Source organism: Diabrotica undecimpunctata, chromosome 6, assembly GCF_040954645.1.
Source record: "Diabrotica undecimpunctata isolate CICGRU chromosome 6, icDiaUnde3, whole genome shotgun sequence".
In the NCBI taxonomy this organism is placed as follows: Eukaryota; Metazoa; Arthropoda; class Insecta; order Coleoptera; family Chrysomelidae; genus Diabrotica; species Diabrotica undecimpunctata.
In genome coordinates, this window is record NC_092808.1 from 147515237 (window position 1) to 147538504 (window position 23268).

General features: G+C 32.5%; 1 protein-coding gene across 1 annotated transcript in view; it reads left to right on the plus strand.

The window, feature by feature from the left end:
* The window catches only part of flz (transmembrane serine protease filzig), a 162993-nt gene that overhangs the window by 121470 nt on the left and 18255 nt on the right, over positions 1 to 23268 (plus strand). Inside the window, exon 4 of the mRNA XM_072535710.1 lies at positions 19423 to 19658. Coding sequence (XP_072391811.1) covers positions 19423 to 19658 — 236 coding nt within the window. The remainder of the gene's footprint in view (positions 1 to 19422; positions 19659 to 23268) is intronic.

Sequence of the window (23268 nt, forward strand, 5' to 3'; positions counted from 1 at the left end):
TTGATTGAAAAGTACAGTGAGTTCTTTTATATTGTCATTTCAGAGTAATTTTAGCCATTCGCTGTATATTTGTTCTGGTCCACTGGCTTTGTTCTTTTTGGCTTGGTGTATGGCTTTTTCCACTTCAGCTTTTAAGATTGATGGTCCTGTATTTTCACTTAAGTTAGGTAGTGATCCTCGATCATCCTAAAATAATGCTTTAATGTAGTTTTCCCATTCCTCCATTACTTCGTCTTCTAGGGATAGTGCACGACCTTCATTATTCGTTAATGTTATGGGTGTATTTCTTTTGTGTACTGTAACTTCTTTTATTTTCTTATGTGTGTTAAATTCGTCATGTTTTCGTTGCAATTCTTCTAGTTCCTTACATTTTGCTCGCATCCATAACTCTTTGGCTTCCCTGATTTTTCTTCAAATCAGATTATGCTTTCGTTTATACTCTGAGTTATTTCTATTTTTAAGCTGTCTTCTTTCGTCCATCATTTCGATTATTTCATCTTTCATCCACGCTTGCTTTTTATAATGGGTGACAGTTCCACTTTGCGTTGCTGTATCGATGATACCAGTCTTTATGTTATCCCATCTTTCTTCGACTGTTGGTACATTGTATACTTGTGTGATGTTGTCTCGAATTTTTTCGTTCATTGTCTGCTGAAAGTGATGTTTAAATTCTTCTTCTTTTAGTTTTTGTCTATCGCATTTCTTTGTAATGGAAGGATTTTTGATTGTCTTTAATTTTAAAAGGCTCTTCAGACAGTAAATAACATGGATTCAACAAGAGAGCTCTAAAGCACGAAGCTCTTTCACCTAGTTTGGTGTTCAGTGTTAGATGGGAGAGCAAAGTAAAATGCTTAAATGTTTCATACAAAATGAGAGGACACCACTGGAGAAACCTTAAAATATTATCGTCTCTTAATCTTATAGTTGCAGATAAACTGAGTAAAGGTATAATTGGCAAATACGAACTTGGTAAAAACAACGTGGGAGCTCGAAACCGGATTTAAATTGTAAAGACGACTACGGCAAGAAATAAGGACAAGAAAAAAATACCCAAAACCCAGACGGGAGTTACTACATGGAACATTAGATCGCTTAACATAAAAGAACAAGAAATAATCCAAGTGCTGAATGAGATATTTGTTACCTATTTGCTAACAGTGAAGATAATTAACCACCAACACCAGCGAAAAAATAAATATTACACAGGAAGGAGAGGTAAAGAAACCATTAAAGAAATTACAAAATAGAAAATCACCAGCAGATGACAAAATTTAGAACGAACTCCTACAGCATGGAGGACCAGATCTAACCAAACAATTATTAAAACGAATCCAAAAAATAATAGAACAAAACAGAATACCACAAGAATAGAGATTAAGCATCCTCTCTTCAAAAAAAAAACACCAAAAATAACTACCAAAGTGACTACCAAAATAAAATACCAAATAAGATTAATGAAATTATAATACTAGCAGAATAACAACAAGGTTTTAGGTCAAGAAGATCATGCAGCGACGCTATATTTATATTGAGACAAGAGAGATGCAGAGAAATTATTAAAATACAACAAACTGGCATATTTGTGTTTCGTGGACCTTAAGAAGGCATTTGACAGGGTCAAATTGAAGCACGTTATTACCCATTTATTGTACGCAAGAGGAGTAATCAAACCAAAATGTCTACCAGAACAATACAATAAAAGTAAAAGTAGTAGAAGAACTAATTGGCCCAATTGAAACTGGGAATGGGGTAAGACCTTCTTGAGTTCTCTGTTGTCCGTGATCATGGATGAAATAAAAAAAAAAAGTAAGAGGATACCAAATAGGGAACAAACAACATAAAATAATCTGCTATGCAGACGACACAATACTACTCTCTCAATCGACGTAATGAAGATGATTTACAACGTATGCTGCACCAATTTAATATAACCACCAACAAATTTAACATGTTAATTTCTCCAAAAAGGACAAAATGTATGGTTATAAAAGTATATTCGTTTACCAAATTCTCATCTATAAACATGATATTCGCCGTCTCATTCGTTAAGAGGCTATTAAATATAATTTATTACCTTAAGCCAAACAGATTTTCATGTTACAGATCCAAACTTGCCAGCATTTTAAATTCAAATTGTATGGTGTTGATTTTTAAGTTATTATATTGTGTTATATTTATGTTATAGTTATTGTTAAATTATTCATAATAACATATCATTCATATGATACAAATCAGTAAGACCCTGTTTGGCTCTCACGTGCTTCTATTGACAATTGGGAATTTGTAAAATGAATAGGGTTTTAACAGTAAATTTACTATGATGTAAATTGGTGCTAGGGGGTCACATAATATAACAAGCGATGAAGTGTAAATATCTAGGCATCACATTATCTAACTAAGGACCGCTCGAAAGCTAGCAGGGCCGATGGAACGACAAACTACTAGAGACACATTGAAAAATAGGCAGTCATGTCTACACAAAAAGAAAAAGAAGATTATTCTAAACGAAGACGTTTGAAAATATCCAAGGCATTTATTAAATCTCTATTGTTCCGTAAATATTTTACACAAAAAACTGTGTCCCATATAGCTGTCGTTTCTATTGCTTTGTTTACATAGTGCGATATTCACACCTATACATTTTCTAGTTTATTACAGTAAAAAAGAAAGATTCGTCTTCGCTGGCACTGCAAACAGCTGTGACAAACAACTCAATAAATTTTAAGATGTCATGAAACAAGACTACTTTAAATAAATACCTGCACTTCCTGTTTGTTTAGTCATAAACAAGCGAATAAATGTATAATCGATAAACAGATAATCATAGAAAGTTGAACTCAATAGCCAATAACGATCACGGCATCATAGCTGAATCATCTGGATTCGCAAAAGTTTACAGTCTTTAAATTGTGACCTACAATCTCTACTTTCACTCGACAAATTCAAGTTTGATTCGGATTCGCATCAATAGTTGTGGCTATCAATGGTGTATAAATGACTTGAGGTATTTAGTGTACGTTTCTGCTGTATTAGGTTGAAGTTCATTGGCGTGTCAAGGCCATTTTTGTTCTACAAGGTGGTGACAAATTTGAGAAAAAAAAAACAGTAAAGTAATGAAATTTTGTTTTAAGACGTAATTTATGATTTAAATCTTGCGATAAGAAAAGTGGTACTGAAACTATTTTATATAAATACTATATTTAAAATGATAAACAACAATTTTAATTATGCCTAATATTTAAAGTTTCAACATCCACTCCTAAAATCATTATCTTCTTCTTCTTCTTCCTCTTTATAAGCAATTCTGCTTGTTCATTAGTGGATTAATACCTCTATGGAAGGTTGCCACTCCATCTTTGCATCCTATTTGCTTTTTGTACTTGATCTCTCACTTCTTTGTCCAGGTACCCATAGCTGGACAGTGTAATTCCCAGGTTTTTATTTCCATTACTTGTTCAATACTAATGCCATTAATTTCTATTTTACATCTGGTTGGTTCTTTGCTGATTACTATTGTTTTAGTTTTCTGAGATGAGATTGTCATATTAATGCTAATATATAATTATTCTTTTGCTCTTATGTTAAATCTGTGGACCAGTCTTTGCAGACTACATATCTTCATCTTGGGCTATCAATACAGCGTTGTCTGCATAACAGAGTATTTTTATTTCTTTATTTCCCATTCTGTATCCTCTTTTTTTGTTAATGCTTTGATGGTTTCATCCATGATTAAATTAAAGAGCATGGGGCTCAATGAATCCCCTTGTCTTATTTCGCTGTCTATTTCTATAGGTTCTGTAAGTTTTCCGTCTATTCTGACTTCCATTTTGTTGTTTAGTAGAGGTTTTCGATAGTTTTTATAATGTTTAGGGGAACTCCTCTCATCATCATCCAGCCTCAAGAGTCCACTGCTGAACATAGGCCTCTTCCTCATGTTTCCAACCCCGTCTATCTTGCGCCGCTCTTATCCAGTTTTTATTGAGTCTTCTTAAATCGTCAGTCCATCTTGTAGGTGGTCGACCGACGCTTCTCTTGTCTTCCCTTGGCCTCCATTCCAATAACCTCTTTGTCCATCGCTCATCTGTCATTCTGGCTATGTATCCTTCGGTTCTTCTCCTAATGTCTTCGTTGGTTATTCTGTCTCGCAGAGTTATTCCTAACATTTACTGCTCCATTCTTCTCTGCGTGACTCTTAGTTTGGTAGCTGCTGCTTTTGTTAAGGTAAGTGTTTCTGCTCCGTACGTCAAGACTGGGAGGACGCACTGATCAAATACCTTTCTCTTTAGGCATGTGGGCAGCTCACTTTTAAAAGTTTCTCTCAGTTTTCCAAATGCTGCCCACCCAAGGCCGATTCTTCTCTTCAGTTCATGAGTCTGGTTATCCCTGCCAATCATAATTTCATGTCCCAGGTATTTATATCTATCTACGAGTTCTATTTCTTTCCCACCAATACTGATGTTCTGGTTGGGTACCAAACTTCTCTACTATACAGAAGATGGATTACATCTTTGAGTATAATCTGACTCCAAGATGTAATGCACATTTTTCTGATAGCCACAATTTCTTTAGTTTAAGTTTCATGTCTGCTAAAACAAGGTTGTGATCACTTGCTATATCTGCCCCTGGGTAAGCTAGAGTCGATACTATGGCGTTAAAGAAACTTTGGCGCTATGGTGTTACATTAGAATAGCAACAAAATGAATTAATAAACCTAATATCCAATATATTGACGTTTATTTTAAAATATCCTAATTAGTAATCCCAGGTTTTAAAATTTTTAAAATGCTGAATTACATATTATATTTAATATTTAATTTTCAAATAAAATAAATACTGTAATATCTGTAAAAAACTTCATAGTCATCCTTTAAGAAAATCTAAAAGAACATTACCGTCATTTAAACTAAACCATGACAGCTTTCCCATTTCCACCCTACGTGCTTTGAAATATGATTTGTATTAACCTCTACACAGCTCATAACGTTAGTCCGTAAAATATATTTTCCTACACCACATACAGTATAAAAAGGAAAAGGAGTCTATATATTGCGCCCATATCGTGTTTTAAAAGCTTTCTCTACAAAAACTTTCAGGTATTTGTAGGGATTTGTGGACATAAAATATATATAGAAAATGGGGATGAGGTCTTATTTTATTACAGGGATTTGAATACATCGAAATCTTTTACAACATAAATATATATATATATATAGATCTAGCGGTTAATGTGGGCCCCGTACTAAAACGGTATTATACTAACTCCAGGAGAATATACACCGTGTATATTATTATCTGGGTAGCGCTTTATGTAGACTCCGACCATCACGTAGGATTAAATGAACTCCGTAATAGGGTAAAACACTTTTGGGATCCGTATGTATTCTTCCCCGTACACAACTAAACTCCTCCGATGTTGCCAATAATTTGATTAGTCGTAGATTTTTAAATTTTACAGCAGGTACGTTTTGGAACTTGAAATTTATTTAAATATCAATCAATTTAGTCATCCCGAAATTTCACAAATACTTGGTTAATGTAGTTAAATATTTTATGGTGGTAATTTATATTACTTGCTTTAATTATTTTTAAACTTAAGTTAGTGTCTGTTATAAGCTTGGAAAAGGCAATTTTTATGTATTAGTATTTTTTTAATGCATTGACACTGAAAAATTTATTATATAAATGTACGTTCCGATGTTTCGATTGCTACGTTTTATGATGTACAATATTTGTTTCATAAAGTAGTAAAATTTAAATTATAATAATTTGTAAATCAATCTTAAAATTATAATTTTTTACTGTCTAATTTCAATATTTCAATTTTTAAATGTAGGGAATTCAATATCTTACTATAATACTTTAGTATGTAACTTGTAACAGATACTAAAATAATAAGGAGGCATAACACCTAATTTCGCTTTTAACTATAAATGTATCGTATTAACGTAACGTAGCAATCAGTAGTGAGTCATTACTCAGATAAAATATTTCGGTGACTTTATGGTAATTTGATTATAGCCAACATATCTATTACAATTATTACATATAATATGTTCGGTTGTTTTAAAAAATACTTTGTCGCTTGTATATTTTGTATCTTTCGTGATCAGGCATACGAGTATTTTATTTTTAATTTAGAAGTAAATGTATATATAATATTCTTTTTTCTGTCACTTATTTTAAATATGGTTCACTTATATTCTTCTTGCTTATTTATTTTTATTCGTAATACTTATAACGTACGTAATAACGTACCCGTTGTTGCAAAAAGCAACAACGGGTACGAAAGATATCAGGTATCAGGGGTGGTATTTGTCAATCTAAATGCCGCCTACGACACATTAAATTAGAGGACATTTCTCCAAAAACTGTATGAAAAACTGTAAACATCGTTTTATGCGCGTATATCTACAGCACAGAAGATTTTTCGTATCATTCAATGGTAATATGGAGAACGCAGACAAACGGTCTCGCTTGGGGTAGCGTAATGGCACCTACACTGTATTACATTTACACAAATGATCAACAGATACCAGTAGATACTAGGATTTTCATGTAGACCATACATTGCACAACCAAAAACTTTTGTTGCTGGAGTGGAGAAAAATCTAATAGATGCCTTAAATATAATAAAAATGAACTACGATTTAATTTTAAGCCAAACCCCGAAAATCTTAGAAACGCTCCTTCAATTTTCCCAACACAGGCGCTTTCACAAAACTGAACATCCAATAGTGTGATGAAATCCTTGAACTCTGAATTTCCTATAAATACCTTGTAGATAGTTTATATCGCACGTTGTCAATCACAGAATCTTGTTTAAAACTAAAAGGCAAACTAAGGACCAGAAATAGTATGCTCCACAAGCTTGTCAGCTAAAAATGGGGCGCATATCCTTTCACCCTTAAAACGTATATGCTTGCACTTTTCTTCTTGCTTAACTGTCTTTTTCCTTTTATTCCGATATACTCTGTACGAGTACTAGAAACCAATTCGTTAAGGATTTTTGCTTAGTTGAGGAGATATGTTGTGGAATGCAATTTTTAGATTCCCCATGTCTCTAATAACAGTTTTATCAACGTCTGTTTTTCCTTGCAATTCTTAGAATGCACAGATTAAAGCAAAATACTGAATTTGGTTTCAAAAATTAGTTTACGTTTTTTAACCAAGTTTGACATCTTGGCGTCTATGCATGTGTCCGATCTACCTTAAGCGATTTATTTTCCTAAACAATATATTTATAAGAGCTTTCTTTATTTAGTATGTGTTCTTATTCTATACGGATTTGTAGCAATATGATAATATTTAGAGTTCTTCCTTATTTGTTTTAGTCATTGTCCATGATTCGCATTCATGTATTAAAATAGGTCTTAAGTGAATTATTCTCTGTATTGAATTGCTTTCTTCTGTTGATTCGCTTGTATTTGGTTTTTATTTTGTTGATTTTAAGTAAAACATTTTTCGTGCTCTCTTCACTTTGTTGAAGATGTCGTTTGCGGAGAGAGAGTCTTATAAGATCAATATCATTAGCAGATACTAGGACTGCTTTGTACCTTGAGCCATTAATGAATTGCATTTTAAATAGACGTTATTTCTATTTTAGTAAGCTGTTCATTAAATTTTTAAATATTTGAATCGAGAATCTGTATTTTATTCAACTGTTTTATAACACAGAGTTTCTTGGAGCCTATCTTTATCTCTGTTTTTTTTTTTTTTGTTTAGCGTATCATTATTTTTTTTCCTATGCCGTCCCCATTAACGGAGGTCGGCGACCACATTTCTAAAAGTATCTCTGTCTTTTGCAACGTGGAATAATTCGTCTACAGTCATCTTTGTCCAGTTACGAATATTTCGCAGCAATGACTTCCTCTTTCTACCTATTCCCTTTTTGCCATAGACTCTACCCTGGATGATGGTCTACAGAAGACTTTATATTCCTTAGTATGTGTTCCAGGTATGCAGTCCTGCGTACTTTTATTGTTCTCAACAATTTTGTGTCTCGACCCATCCTTCTCAACACTTCCTCATTGGTGACCCTGGCAGTCCATGGAATTCTCAACATTCTCCGGTATATCTAAAATTCAAAGGCTTGAAGCTTCCTAACTATTTGCGCTCTTACCGTCCATATTTCTACTCCGTACAATAGTTGAGACCAGACGTAACATTCAACAAACCTCAGTCTCAGCGCAGTATTAAGATTTTTGTCACAGAACAATTGCTTGAATTTTAAGAACGCTGCCCTTGCCATTTCTATTCGTACCCTGATTTCTTAGTCTGAATCTAATTCTTTGTTGATGTAAGCTCCCAGATATTTATATTTTTACTCCCGCATCATTATTAAAAGAATTTTGCTGAATATCGATCTAGGGAATCCGGTGGTATGTACATGATGTTTCCATAACCAACGTTCGAAAATTTGTCTTACTGTAAAGTCATGAGGATTTTACTAGGAAATATAGTGCTGTTTAATAATAATAAATTTCAAGCAACAATTCCTATATGCACTAACTTGGTACTGATATCTCTGCTCCCCGATACCAGGTAGCAGTCCCGAAAACATTATAACTGCTACACTCATGCTTCCAATTATCCAACGATTAGCCAGTCCAGGACTATACGCCTTATTATGGTACTGATATTGCTGCTGTCCCTCATAAGTAAATATAATATGCAAGAAAGGTTTTGGAAATTTAATAAGATTTTGTATGTTAGAATATTATTTCTCCGAGAAAGTGAAAAATATCTATTTGCTATCCGGATTTAATTCATAGATTAAATATTAGAATGCTACAAAATAATGCTATTAGCAACAAAAAACGGTCTGATAGTAAGTAATGAGAAAACTAAATAAATTTCTTTAACATACAAGAGAGAGGACGTAGAGTAGGGCATAACGTAACAATAAACCCATATAATTTTGAAAGAATGCAGCGTTTTAGGTATCGTAGATAACGCTGTCACATAAGAAATAAAATGGAATATTCAGGTAGCTAACTGATGTAAATATAACCCACATAACACTTTTAAACCCAGAAGTCTAATACAAATCCCTAAAATCAGGATACATAAAACAGTGATTAAACCAGTGCTATTGACTTAAATGTGACGAGAACGCTGACAAAACAATGTAAGTAAAACTTAGGTATTAATTAGATCAGGATTACTAGAAAAGCCATCAGAATTATTTTCCAACTTACAAAGGTCCGAATACTAACCAATACCGAACCGGAACTAATGCCAAGGTCTAACAGATATATAAAGATAGCAACGTCATACAAGAGACTAAATCTCAACGCCAAAGTTACGCTGGCTACATCCAAAGGCTTTCTAATAACTGCATTGCCAAGTTAAACTGGGAGAATGCCCCGAGAGAAAAAATGCCCTTAGGATGTCCACGAATCAACAGGGGAGGTAACATATGGTCAGATTTAGGAATAATGGAACTACCTACCGACCCATCATATTTATTAACACATGCCTGTACAACCAACTGCTATCCAACCTACAATCAATACTTATCTGTTGGCAACTATCAAATCCATTAAATGTAGTCAAACGAAGTAGGCTTAAAAAAGTTATCTTAGGAAAGGCACTAAAGAAATATTGATACATATTTTTAAAATGTTATTTACGTGGCTAAGTTTTCAATAGGAATGAGGAGACAAAAAGCAGAAAAGCCAATAGAACCTTGTTGCGTTCTGACTATACTATGACGATAACCTTTACAATATAAACAATACTTGAGGCAACTGTTTGTCTCAATTTTGTCATTCAGAATAATTATGTCTGTATTTTTTAATTTGCTAATTTCCATAGATTCTAATTTCCATAGAATCTAAATATATCTTAAGGCCTTTATTTTAAATATACTTTTTTAGTAATGAAAATACGTAGATAGAACCTGGAATATACATTTAACCTTTAATCTCTGGGATAAATCCATCTCCTAAACAATGGCGCCGATATATTTAGTTAAAATTCTGTGCACTTATTTTAACCGTTTATGTCCTTATCATTCATATATGAGTTGTGACCGATATTACAAACTCATTTACTTTTCACAAAGAGACTCCATATTAACTATACTTATTACTATACAAATCTGATTCGAAATATCGTCAAAAAGTAACAATGTGTAAAATTATTTTTAATGAAAAGTTAATTAGCCATTTCATATGGGGTTCAAAAGAAAAGCGTTTACGAAAATTTGAGTACAAATAAGACCACCGTAATCAGTTGTACCCTGGGTAATGAATAATTAATTAATCGGCTAATCAGAATCACCCGGTCAATATGATTTTTGTCAATTCGGTCCTTTTTAGGACCAACTATTCTAATTATGTCTATAAATATTAAGGACATATCTACAGATAAAGACACTCTACTTTACTTAAGCTTATCAGACATATGCGCTTAACACAAATGTGACGTATTTCTACTGCAGGAAGCAAATAGAGGGCTAAACCTAGGGTATTTGGTATTAAGCTGATCGCTGAAAATAACGAAATAAACATAATAAATGCCGGCAAAGAAAAACATAAAATGAGAGAGGACAAACAAGTCAGCTGAGGAAACCTTTCAACGATGTTGAGTTTGGATCCACTATCCACGTATATTATGAACAATACTACGGCTCCTGACTGAGGATCTAAGCACAAAACTAATTATAAAATTTGGACAAAAATAAAACAACAATGGCTAATATACAAAGTGTGTAGACAAGCAAAGCAAAGACAAAGTTGTGGCCTTGCTTAAACCTGACAAAAACCCCAACGACCACAAAAGCTATCGGCCAATATATCTATTTATTTTTTCAGCTATACAAAATACTTCTGCATATGATCCTTAATATAAACCGATATTAGAAGAAAAACTTCAATTTAAAAATAAAAGTGGCTATATATGACAGGATAGATCATGTTCGTTACACATACTAAATCTTGCCCAACACAGCGAAGACGCATATGAAAAATATCAGACATGAGGAGTGGTATTTGTTAATCTAAATTCTGCTTACGACACCTTAAATTAAAGCACATTTCTCCAAAATCTATGTGATATCCCCTTAGGTAATAAACTCACTTGTATTATCCGCGTATGCCTACACAACAGAAAATTTTCCGTATCACTCAATGATAAGAATAGAAGATGAAGATGGAGAACGTAGTAGAACGGTCTCCTTTGGGGTACCGTAATGGCACCTACACTGTATAATATTTACACAACCCATACCAGTAAATACTAGGACTTTTATTTTGTAGATGATACATCTATTGTTGCACAACCAAAAAAATTTTGTTGCTGAAGTGGAGAAAAATCTAAATATCATATCTTAAACACAATAAAAATAGATTATAAATTAATTTTAAGCCAAACCCTGGAAAAAGTCAGGCGGGCTCCTTCAAAGTCCCTAACAGAGACGCTTTTACAAATTTGAACATATACCTGAACCAATAGTGTCATGAAATCCTTAAACACACTTTGTAATTCACAGAACTTTGTTTAAAACTAAATGGAAAACTAGAACCAGAAAAATAATATTCTTCGCGAACTTGTCAGCTAAAAATGGGAAGCACATCCTTTCACTCTTAAAACGTAGACGCTTGAACTCTATGCTTCTGCTGCCGAATATACCTTGCTTGTATGGGTGATATCAATACATACTTAACACGTAGATTTAGCTATAAATTAGTCAGCCAAATTCAGCGGATATTAAGACTCACATCCATACATAAGCTCTACAATATCGTAGTTATCAATCCACATAATATCCGAAGATAAGTAGCTAGAGAACAAAAGAAACAATGTCTAGATTCGTAACATCCACTCCACGAATAACAACCCATTTTATGACTAGAATCGAGGAAAAACTAGCTAGACCAACACATCTGCAAGACATACAAAAAAAAATAAGCTGCTTCTCGCCATCTCAACCCTCGAAAGGAACTTCCTTATGGTAGTTATCTTCCTTAAATCTGCAATGAGGACTCTTGCCTTCAAACACCGGTTAACCTGTGTGAATCTGGGGTGATACAAGATTCATTACACTTTCTTATTTGACTTTGCCATTCCAATAGCTCTGTTTTGAAGGGACAAGGTTTATTTATTTGAACTAAACATGTAAAGTACAGTCAGTAAGCTATTACTTATATTGATCATTGCAAATTTGACACTAACTACACTTATATTGACTACATATTACCCCTAAATAGGAGATAAAACATTCAGTATGTAATATGGGTGTAAGTATGTAATATGGGTGAAGTGGTATAATTGTTGTTAGATAAATTAAGCATTCTTCTATTTTTTGTGCACTACTATCCATTTTTACAAAAAAATATTTATTTTAGCACTTCAATATTTATTTTGAGATAACTTTCTATCCAGAATTATCTGTAGTACACAGATAAAACAAGAAATAAAATAATAAAAAATCTGTATAAAAAATATCATAAAACAATGGATAAAATAAAAGAAGTTCTTATCTATCGAATTCTTAAATAAAACGTATGAAGACATACTCACGTTAACAAAATACATTAGGAAATTTCCGCATGTGAAAAAAATCCAATTTGGTAACAAAATCCTTTTGTATCTATAAAGCTATTTTTAGAAAAGCACGTACCTACCAAAAACAGGTAGTTAATAGTATTCATATCTGTTACACATTGTAATGCGTTTGAATGATAACAAAAATAAGGAGTCCATATAAACCGTTCAGACTATACGCGAGAAGTATACAGCTTAATGGCAGAGTTGCCAAACTATCAGAGCTTACTTAAACCGATATACCTATGGTTCCAGTATACAATGAAAAAGATCTGAACGACCCCTATAAGATATACACGTGAACTAAGCAATATACATTCATGATACAGGGGTACTTAAGGGCTCCACAAAATTTTTAAAAATTATGAAACTATACATGTTGACGAATCGACAGAGCCAATATTATGGAATGGTCAAGTGAGCTCCGTATATCGGTGTCGACTTGACCACGGAGCTCACTTAAACCTGAATTTTAACATGGGCAGAGTCCACTTTATGCCGTAGATATATATATATATATATATATATATATATATATATATATATATATATATATATATATATATATATATATAGAAAAGAAATTTAATCTTTGCAGATTAGTTAAATAGTAAACTCTTAAATATTGGGGAAATCTGCAAGAAATACTCTAATGTGTATCAATTGTTTCGCCGAACGTTTTCGCCAAAGAGAATTAATTTGGCTTCTTCAGGGCTGAAAGAGAATAAATTATAATTAGCTACCATATATTATCTATTAAAACATTATTGATCTTACCGTAACTTAGAATTGTAGAGTTAGAATATTAAAAAACTTTGCTAGTAACATAGTGGTGTTTTTTGTTACTATGTGCAAAAAAAAAAAAAGTTTTTTATAAGGATTGAAATGTATGGTAGCTTCGAACTTGACACGTAAAGGCTTACCCAAGGTTAATCGAAAAACCCAATGTAACTACATTTAAAAGGAGAAATGTAGTTACTCCTTTTAAATGAAGTTACATTGGGTTTTTCGATTAACCTTGGGTAAGCCTTTACGTGTCAAGTTCGAAGCTACCATACATTTCAATCCTTATAAAAAACTTTTTTTTTGCACATAGTAACAAAAAACACCACTATGTTACTAGCAAAGTTTTTTAATATTCTAACTCTACAATTCTAAGTTACGGTAAGATCAATAATGTTTTAATAGATAATATATGGTAGCTAATTATAATTTATTCTCTTTCAGCCCTGAAGAAGCCAAATTAATTCTCTTTGGCGAAAACATTCGGCGAAACAATTGATACACATTAGAGTATTTCTTGCAGATTTCCCCAATATTTAAGAGTTTACTATATATATATATATATATATATATATATATATATATATATATATATATATATATATATATATATATATATATATATATATATATATATATATATATATTATATTATATTATATATAATATATATATATATATATATATATTATTTTCGAACGTATTGTGTTAAAATGAATTTATAGTATCAGCAATCGGTCTATAGGAAATAAAACTCTATTTGTTCATGTCTCAATATTTCGTCACGATTTTGTGACTTCTTCAGGAGAAAACTGTAAATTTGTTAGAATAATAGGTAAACAAAGTGAATATTTTAATACTTACAACTATAAGACTAAAAAATTTTAAATTTTGTTAACATATCTAGGGAAATGACATTTTTGTTTGATTTTAATTTATTTAGGAGTTATGGTAACCGCAATAGGAGTTATAAATAAACAATTATTATGACAGTATTATCCGTATTATAAGGTGGAAAGATGGAATTAATAGTAGAGAATTGAGAAAGAATCAGGAACATGGTAAATTGATCTACAAAATCAAATTGATGGTACATAGTCAGTTATTGTAATACTGATATTTAGAAATGGAAAAAAATTGTGGGTAGAGTTACTAGAAGATTACTGAGTTTGTTTTTAAAGGTTAAGATCTATCATATCATATATTGTTTAGTATGTTGCAGTACATATTACTTAAATGGTTGGTGTCTGTCTTATAATTAATAGATTCAGGAGTTTCATGTGTGCCATTTCAAGGAAAAGTCGATTTTTATAATTATCAACTTATTCCAAGATGTTTACATTATTAAAGTTAAAGTTATGTCCTGTCTTTAACTGGTGGTCCACTAAGGCACCAGAGTTTTTTCGTATGTTACAGTCACTTTTCTGTTGAGTTACACGTTGTTTAAGCCACTGTTAACTTTGACCAATATAACAACTTTGACATTTACTGCCATTTTTTCTGTAAATTATATTACTCATTAGTGAATTTGGAGTTTTAACTTTATGTAATATCAGAAAGGAACAAAATGTCTGTCGAGTGGACAAACAAAAATGAAATTAAAACCAATAGGAATACAAAGGAATAAAACTAATAGAACTAGAACAAATGTGTTTACCAAAGCAAGAATCAAATTGCAGGGAGTAACGCCGGAAGAATTTGACACCATTAATGGGGTGAAACAGGATGAATCAATGTCTTCCACACTCTTTAATCTCGTTTTAGAATACGCGAGGAGAAAATCAAAATTGAACCAAAAGAATATAATACTGAATGAAATTCAAATAATTGCATATGCACATGATATAAGACTAGTAGCAGAAAAAAAGAGGACCTAATAAGAGCCATAAATTAAGCCTATTAAGCCTAATAAGTGAGGCTAGTGATTCATGGAGATAAAATTAGGCATGAGATTGGACAGGGAGGCGGAAAGGGCTTCTCTAATAACCAGAAATCACCAACTGGAAGAAGTAACCAACTGTAACTACCTAGGAGTGGCAATAGGACATGGAGAAGTAAAGAGAATAATCTAGAGAAAAAAAATACATAACTTTCTAGATTCAATAAATATTAGTCAACAGACAAAAATCAGATCATACAATACACTGATCAGATCACTAATTACATAAGCAATGAAAAAGACGACATTGCACAAAAAAGAACGAAAACGATTTGAAAATATTGAAAAGAAAAATAATGAGATCAATCCTTGGACAAAACATAGCTAATGAAGAAGAAAATAAGAAGTAGTAGATTAAACAGAGAAATAGAACAAGAAATGGAAGGCAATGCAAGGAATATATAAAAACAAGGCAACTAGAATGAGTGGGACACATAATGAGAAGAACACCAAAAGAAGTGATCAAAAGAATTACAAGATAAATATTGCATTCAATATGGATCCCATTGGGACCAAGAAATAGATAAAGACCCAGAAAGAGATGGTGGGACCAGATAGAAGAGGACATAAACACAATGAACGTAACAGAGTGGAAGACAAAATGTAGAAATAGAAAAGAAAGGAAACAAATAAACACCGTTGCAAAAACACAGCTCCAAAGATTAATACATATCTGCAATAAAACAGCCAAGAAATACAATATGATAATATCAGCAAAAAAACAAATGTATGACAATATCTTAATACCCACTACGATGTAAAATCAAAATTGATGGGAAAATAATAAAGCAGGAAGCAAGGTTTGGATATCTGGGAATAGATATAACTAGTTATGGAGATGTTGAAGAAAAAGCACGTCAACAAAGCATAAAAGCAAGTAAAGCTACGGGATCTCTTAATGACATAATATGGAAGAACAAACACACCTAAGACAAAACACAGGTCGCCGTGTATAATAACATACACGGCGGAGACAAGACCTGACACATCTAAAACAAGACGACTACTAGAAACAACTGAGGTGAAAATACTCCGACGAATATCAGGGAAAAGTCTGTTGAATCGGGAGAGAAGCGAAAACATAAGAAGAGCATGCAATATAGAAGACATAAATGGATGGGTGACAAAACGGAAACAGGAGTGGAACGAACACATTAGTAGAATGGCAGAGGATAGGATAGTACGAATAGCATGAGATAAGTCACCAAATGGATGAAGAAGTATTGGTAGATCAAGAAAAAGATGGTGCGATAATTTAAACAATTTAGGAAGCTAATATTGAAGAAGAAACAGGCTTTAAAACCTACATACAAGAATGAAGAAGAAGAATAAGAAACAAAAACATAGTAATTTATAAGAAATATAGTAAAAAGGAGTAATCCCCCTCAAAAAAGGATTGATATATGCCTCTGGCATTGCCACGTTCCGCCAGGATTGAACGGTTGTGATGATGTTAATGATATGTCATAGGAGCACGATCAGTCCTTGTATTATAATGTTTTTACCAGTGAGATGGAAAACATTCTTGGTCTTGGAGTATGTATTTAGCTATCCATGACCCGACGAGATCAAGACGAGATCGAAATGCCGTCATAGTACAATAGTGTACCTAAAAAACCAGAATATAATAATATACAGGGTGGTCCGTAAGTAATTGTACAAACAGAAACCGTAGATTCTGAACTTTAAAAAATTACGATTTAAGCCAAATTGCTTTAGTAAAATGTTGCGTTTGTAAATATTTTTGGACAAAAATTTACAGTTGGATGCTTTTGAGAAGGATAAATTATAATTTTATACTTACTTTAATTTACCTAATAGAGGGCGCCACATATGCCACATGTGTGGCATAAATCTGCGCTTAACTTATTTGCTCTTTAAGTTAGCTTTATTTGTGTTAAAAAATATTAAACATACATTACTTTTACAAAAAAAAGGTATACTTGTTAGTAACCTGAAAATTCAACCGTTTTCGAGATAAATGCATTTTATAAGTCAGCTGCATAATAATTCTTAGTTTGATATTTGTGCGGTAAAGTACTGAATACCTGTAGATCAGCATAATTCATAGTTTATTCTTATTAAGACAACTCAACGATGATAATGTAACATCACAAAATGCTTTATTATGGGTGCTAAATGTTTTATTGGAGAAAAGATATTTCATCTTCTTCTTTAGGTGTCGTCTCCGTATTCAGACGTTGGCCGTCATCATGTTTACAATTTCCCTTTGCGATCGCTACTTAAGTTTCTATAATGGCGTTGTATTACTTTTTCTCTATTGTAAAATGTTAAAAACCCAAAATATGTAGTTTATGCAAGATGGTACACCACCACATTCTAGAGAGAAGGCAGTTAGAACATGCTTAAATACAACTTTTCTGAACGTTGGATTGGTCGTGGTAGTCATATTCCTTGGCAATGTGGTGAGATATTGATATAATTATTTAATTCATAAAAAATCCGAAAAGAATACTTATTATAGTTTATTCGTCTTCCGGGTTTGGACCGTGTCATTTGTGAGTGACCCAAAAGTGGGTTCATCTCAGTGAGATGAACCCACTTTTGAGTCACTCACAAATGACACGGTCCAAACCGGAAAGACGAATAAACTATAATTCTGACTCTGGCCGTGGAAGCCTACGATTTCAGAATACTTATTGTTCATTACGTAAATTGTTTACCCATTTTTATTAGGACAAAAGGACAAATAGAAACTAGAGCACAGGTATTGAATAACACATACGTCTGCTGTTTCATAATACTTTTGTTACAAATCTAATCTGAAACACTCAGCATTTTTACAAAAGCATCATCGTTGTCCTAATAACCGATATTGTTATAAATGTAACAATAAACACACAGGCAATTTAATTCAGCATAATATTAGTTCGTTAGTAAATCATAATAGTCCATTTGTTCGAGATGTAATTATAGTTACTCGTAAGCTGTAACCTAATCATATAAATAAGTAATGTCATCGATAGGTTATTCCGTGTGTGTATAAGTAACCAATGAATGAGATACATCACAGTTTAATAAATTAATTAACTTCTGCGACAAATAAGATGTAGTTCCATAATATATCATAAGATTTGGATATGTATCCAAAATAATACGTTTATCCATTATACATTATAGCCACCACCTAGCTCCGAATTTAATCCGCTTGATTTTGGTGTATGGGGCGCATTAAAACAACGTGTCTATAAGAATCCCATAAACATTCACAACCAACTATGGGAAGAAATAAATACTGCAGCAGTTCCTTTAGAACCAATGATGATATTTAATATGAGACCATCTTTTATGGAATATATTGACAAATGAATTAAAGAAAATGGTGGACATATCGAACATTTACTTTGACAAAAAATGTTATGTTATTTAGTTTACCTATTTCTTAATTTGGTTTGTAAACAAAATGTTTTGATTATGACTTTAATTTAATATAAAACGTAAAATGTTTGATGTAAAATCCTATTATTCTGTTATTTTGTCAAATCCTATTATTAATTATCCTGCTGATATATTTATTTTATTTAATATTTGGTTAACTATTAACTTTAGTTAAAGGTATTTTATACCAAAATTCAGAAGTATTAATGATTTTGTATATTTTTTCTTCGTTGCCTGAAGTAATTGCCTTAGATCAGAATTATGCAGCTGATTTTTAAAATGTGATTATCTCGAAAACTGTTGAGTTTTACAGTTATTAACAAGTATACCTTTTTTTTGTTAAAATATTGTATCTTTAATATTTGTTATTCCAAATACAGGTAACTTAAAGAGCAAAAAATTAAGTGCAAATTTATGCCACATATATGGCATAAATGGCGCCCTCTATCAGTTACATCAAAGTGTGCATCAAATTATAATTTCTCATATCTAAAAGTACCCAGCTATAAATTTTTATGAATAAATGTTTACAAACATGAAAGTTATAGCGAAAAATATAATTTTAAATTTGCACTTTAACACCCTGTATCTTTCTTAATATCAACATTTTATTAAAGCAATTTGGCTTAAATCGTAATATTTTAAAGTGTAGAATCTACTGTTTCTTTTTGTACAATTACTTACAGACCACCCTGTATAATACAAATATTGCTAACTGTGCTATGTGCGAATTTATTTTTGCTTTTTTTTAGTTCCGATATGTCTTCCCAGAGACAACGAAGATTTCGTAGGACGCATGGCTACAGTTACAGGCTGGGGCCGTCTTAAATATGGAGGTGGAGTACCATCTGTGCTCCAAGAAGTTCAAGTTCCTATTATGGAGAATCCTGTATGTCAAGAGATGTTCAGGACAGCAGGACATTCGAAGGTTATACTTGATTCGTTCCTGTGTGCAGGGTATGCAAATGGACAGAAAGATTCTTGCGAGGTTAGTAAAATGATTATCGCTTCTTAGAGAAGATCAGGTAAGTAAAGCTAGAGATACATTGATAAATTAGGTATATCTTTAGGTTTTCGTCTAAAAATAATTTTGAATAGTTTATATACAAAGTGGACCACGGAAGATTCAGGTTTTTTCTAATGTCAAAAAATCGTTTGGAACCGTCACTTTTTACTTCTAGGGATCTATTTTATAAGATATCATTCCTCTTTTTCAACTTCCCAAGCAGGGGTGGCTTTCATCCCTAAAAACTTAAATAGAACTAGAAGTATCGTGTGGTCTGTCATTTTACAGGTTATTTATTTTCTTTTAAATAAAACATTGTATTTTTATTTTTAATGTTCTTGAAGAAAAGGCCACAGAAATTAAGGCGAGAATAGAACGAGCTAGAGCAGCATTTAGCAATATGAAAAAGCTCCTCATAAGCAGGGATTTGTCTCTGCCCCTAAAACTACGTAAGTACGACAGTAAGCGAGGGCCAGGCAGGAGAAGGCACTCGTGGCGCCAAAATCTGAGGAAGTGGTTCGGGCTCACATCGGTCGAACTATTCAGAAGCGCCGCAAACAAGATCAGAATTGCCATGTTAATAGCCAACGTTCGCAACGGACAGGGCACTTGAAGAAGAAGAAGAATGTTCTTGAGAAATTATTTCTTAATATGTGGAATCCAAAAAAAATGATAAAAAATTATAACATCTGGAACTGCTGCAAAAACTACAACTGAAAATACTAGGTAAATATCTGGTTAATCAGTAAAACCTCTTTTAAAATGTATTTAAATGTTATCTCACAGATACAACAGAATGCGTAGGAGCCCCTTTCTGTTGAAAAAATAAGTTTTTTTCACGATGTCTTGCTCTATTCAATAAACAACAAAATTTTGATTTCAAATTGTCTCATTGTCCACAACATGATTTCTATATGTATTTTGGACCGTAACATAAAAATATTTTACTTAAAACAATATTAACAATTTCTTTTCTTTATGCTTTCGAGTACGCTGAACACGATTGCGGTATTAGTTTTTTAAATAACGCACTAACTTATTTGAATTTACCGGCAATGCAAATTGGATTAAGTATGTATTTGATTAAATTTGAAATTTTGTAACAATTGTATACAATTCCTTGTTATTCAATATGGTGATGAATCAAATAATTCACGAAGTAAGAAAACGACACGGATACCACATGGGAGCACATAAAATGACTATACTATGCTATGCCGATGATGCAGTACTAATTGCTGATAACGAAGATAACCTACAAAGGCAGCTCCACACCTTCAATATCACAGCAAACAAACTTAATATGAGAATATCAGTAGAAAAAACTAAATATATAGTGATCATTAAAGAGCCGCGTAGATGCAAACTAGAAATAGATGGCAAAATTGTAGAACAAGTAATGAAATTCAATTACCTAGGAGTAGAAATCACTAGTGACAGGGATATAAGAACAGAGGCCACAGGGCAAGCATTAAAAGCGGCAAGAGTAAGTGGTTGCCTCCGAGAAACCATATGGAGAAACAAATATCTGACCATGGAAAGCAAAATGAAAGTATACAAGACAACAGTAAGACCAATCCTAACATATGCAGCGGAGACAAGAACCGATACAAGAAAGACGAAACAACACATCAACAATATCGAAATGAAATTATTAAGATCAATAGCGGGCATATCATTAGGAGACAGACAAACCAACAGAAGTATATGCGAACAATGCAAAATTCAAAATATTAACAGGTGGATAAAAACAAGAAAAAAAAACTGGAACGAACATGTAAACCGAATGGGACCAGATAGATTAGCGATAACGATAACGATAGATTATCTGTAAAAACAACAAGCCGTATAGCAGAAGACGCGTTGGAAAGCCGCCAAAAAGGTGGAAAGATAATGTACAGTCAACAACGACTGAAACAGAATAAGAGGCAGCCAAACAGGAGTAATCCTAGTCGCGCGAAGAAGAAGAAGAAGAAGATTCCTACAATCAAAAATAATGAGACAAGTTGAAATACAATAACGGTGTGCTTTCGCAGAAAGTATAAAAATAAAAAATTCCACATCCTTATTTGATAAAAAAATATAACGAGAACATGGGATGCACTGAGAAGATGGATCAAAATGACTCATATTCTGGAACAAGCATAAGATCTAAGAAAAATGGTACTGGGCACTCTTCATATGAAAATTGGACGTATCTGTACAGAATGCTTGGCTTCTGTATAGAAAAATGAGGGAAACTATTGAAGGCCAACGTGAATTAGATTTGTTGGAATTTTGTCGAAATATAGCAAATGCGTTGCCAAAAGTATGTTTTGAATGTTATAAAATTACGCTATTCACTAATTCACCTCTAAAAAAAAACCTAAAAATAATGACCAAACTACAGTCTCTTGATAATACTTTCGTTGTATTCAGAATTTCCTTCAATCATTCCCGTTACCGGATTCGAAAAACATTCTTTGAACTCCCTATGGGACTGAAATAGATTCGGCATTAAAAAATGCATAAGGGAGCACAATTCCATGAGATTGTTCTGCAAAGGTGTACCGATCAACAGCAGACGCTGTTGAGTTTGAAAATTTAATAACAGCTGCCATCGTTGCGACTTGAAATTCTTGATGTTTTGGGCCTCGTCCAGTATCAGATATTTCCACTTTTTCCTCCTAAAACTCTGGTGGTCTTGAATGACTAGCTTGTACGAAGTAATGCATATGTGAAAAGCATAGAGTGAAATAGTACATTGACACTAAAAAATACAACTAAAATGTATTACCTATATTGGCACTGACCACCCCTATTCTCGATTAGACAACGATTTTTATAAATAAGATTTTAGATTAGCCATGAGCTCTTCATTACCTGTATTTCATAAAATAATTTGAGCAAAAAAAGTGTGAAATTATGACCAAAAACCCAGAGTATGGTAAAGATCTGTAGATGATAAAACATTAACTACTACCATTTCTGGATGATTTAATTACATAGGAGGTTATAAGATATGTAACCAAGCTCTACAGGAAACTAACCCACACCAATAAATATTTAAATTATCACTCAAACCACAACATAAATATCAAAAAGGAAATAATCAAATTATTATATAATAGAGGTTAAAATACTTTATCCAACGAAAATACATTTCAGGAAGAAAATACCTCCTAACAAATATCTTTTCAAAAAAAAATGATTGTCCATTCTCACTGATAAATAACCAATTTCACAAGATTTAAGAAAGAAAACAACAAATCACTAAAAACGATCTGAAAATGCTCACAAGAAGGGATTTGAAGATAACAACAATACCATGTTCAGAAAAATTAATAAGGGTAGGAAATATAAATAACATTAAAACAACCAACACACTGAGACCTATTATTTCCAAAATCAAACCGCAGGAGAGATCAAAAATTGCAAAAACTGCATTTATGAAATACCATGTGAATGCAACAATATTTATCTGGAAAAAATCTCGAGGCCACTAAGTGTCAGAATATATGAGCACAAACCGTAATATCAAAAAAGAAACTTTGTACCGAGTACAATGGACAAATGTCAACAATGTTAAGTAAACTAATTGTATAAGAGCAAA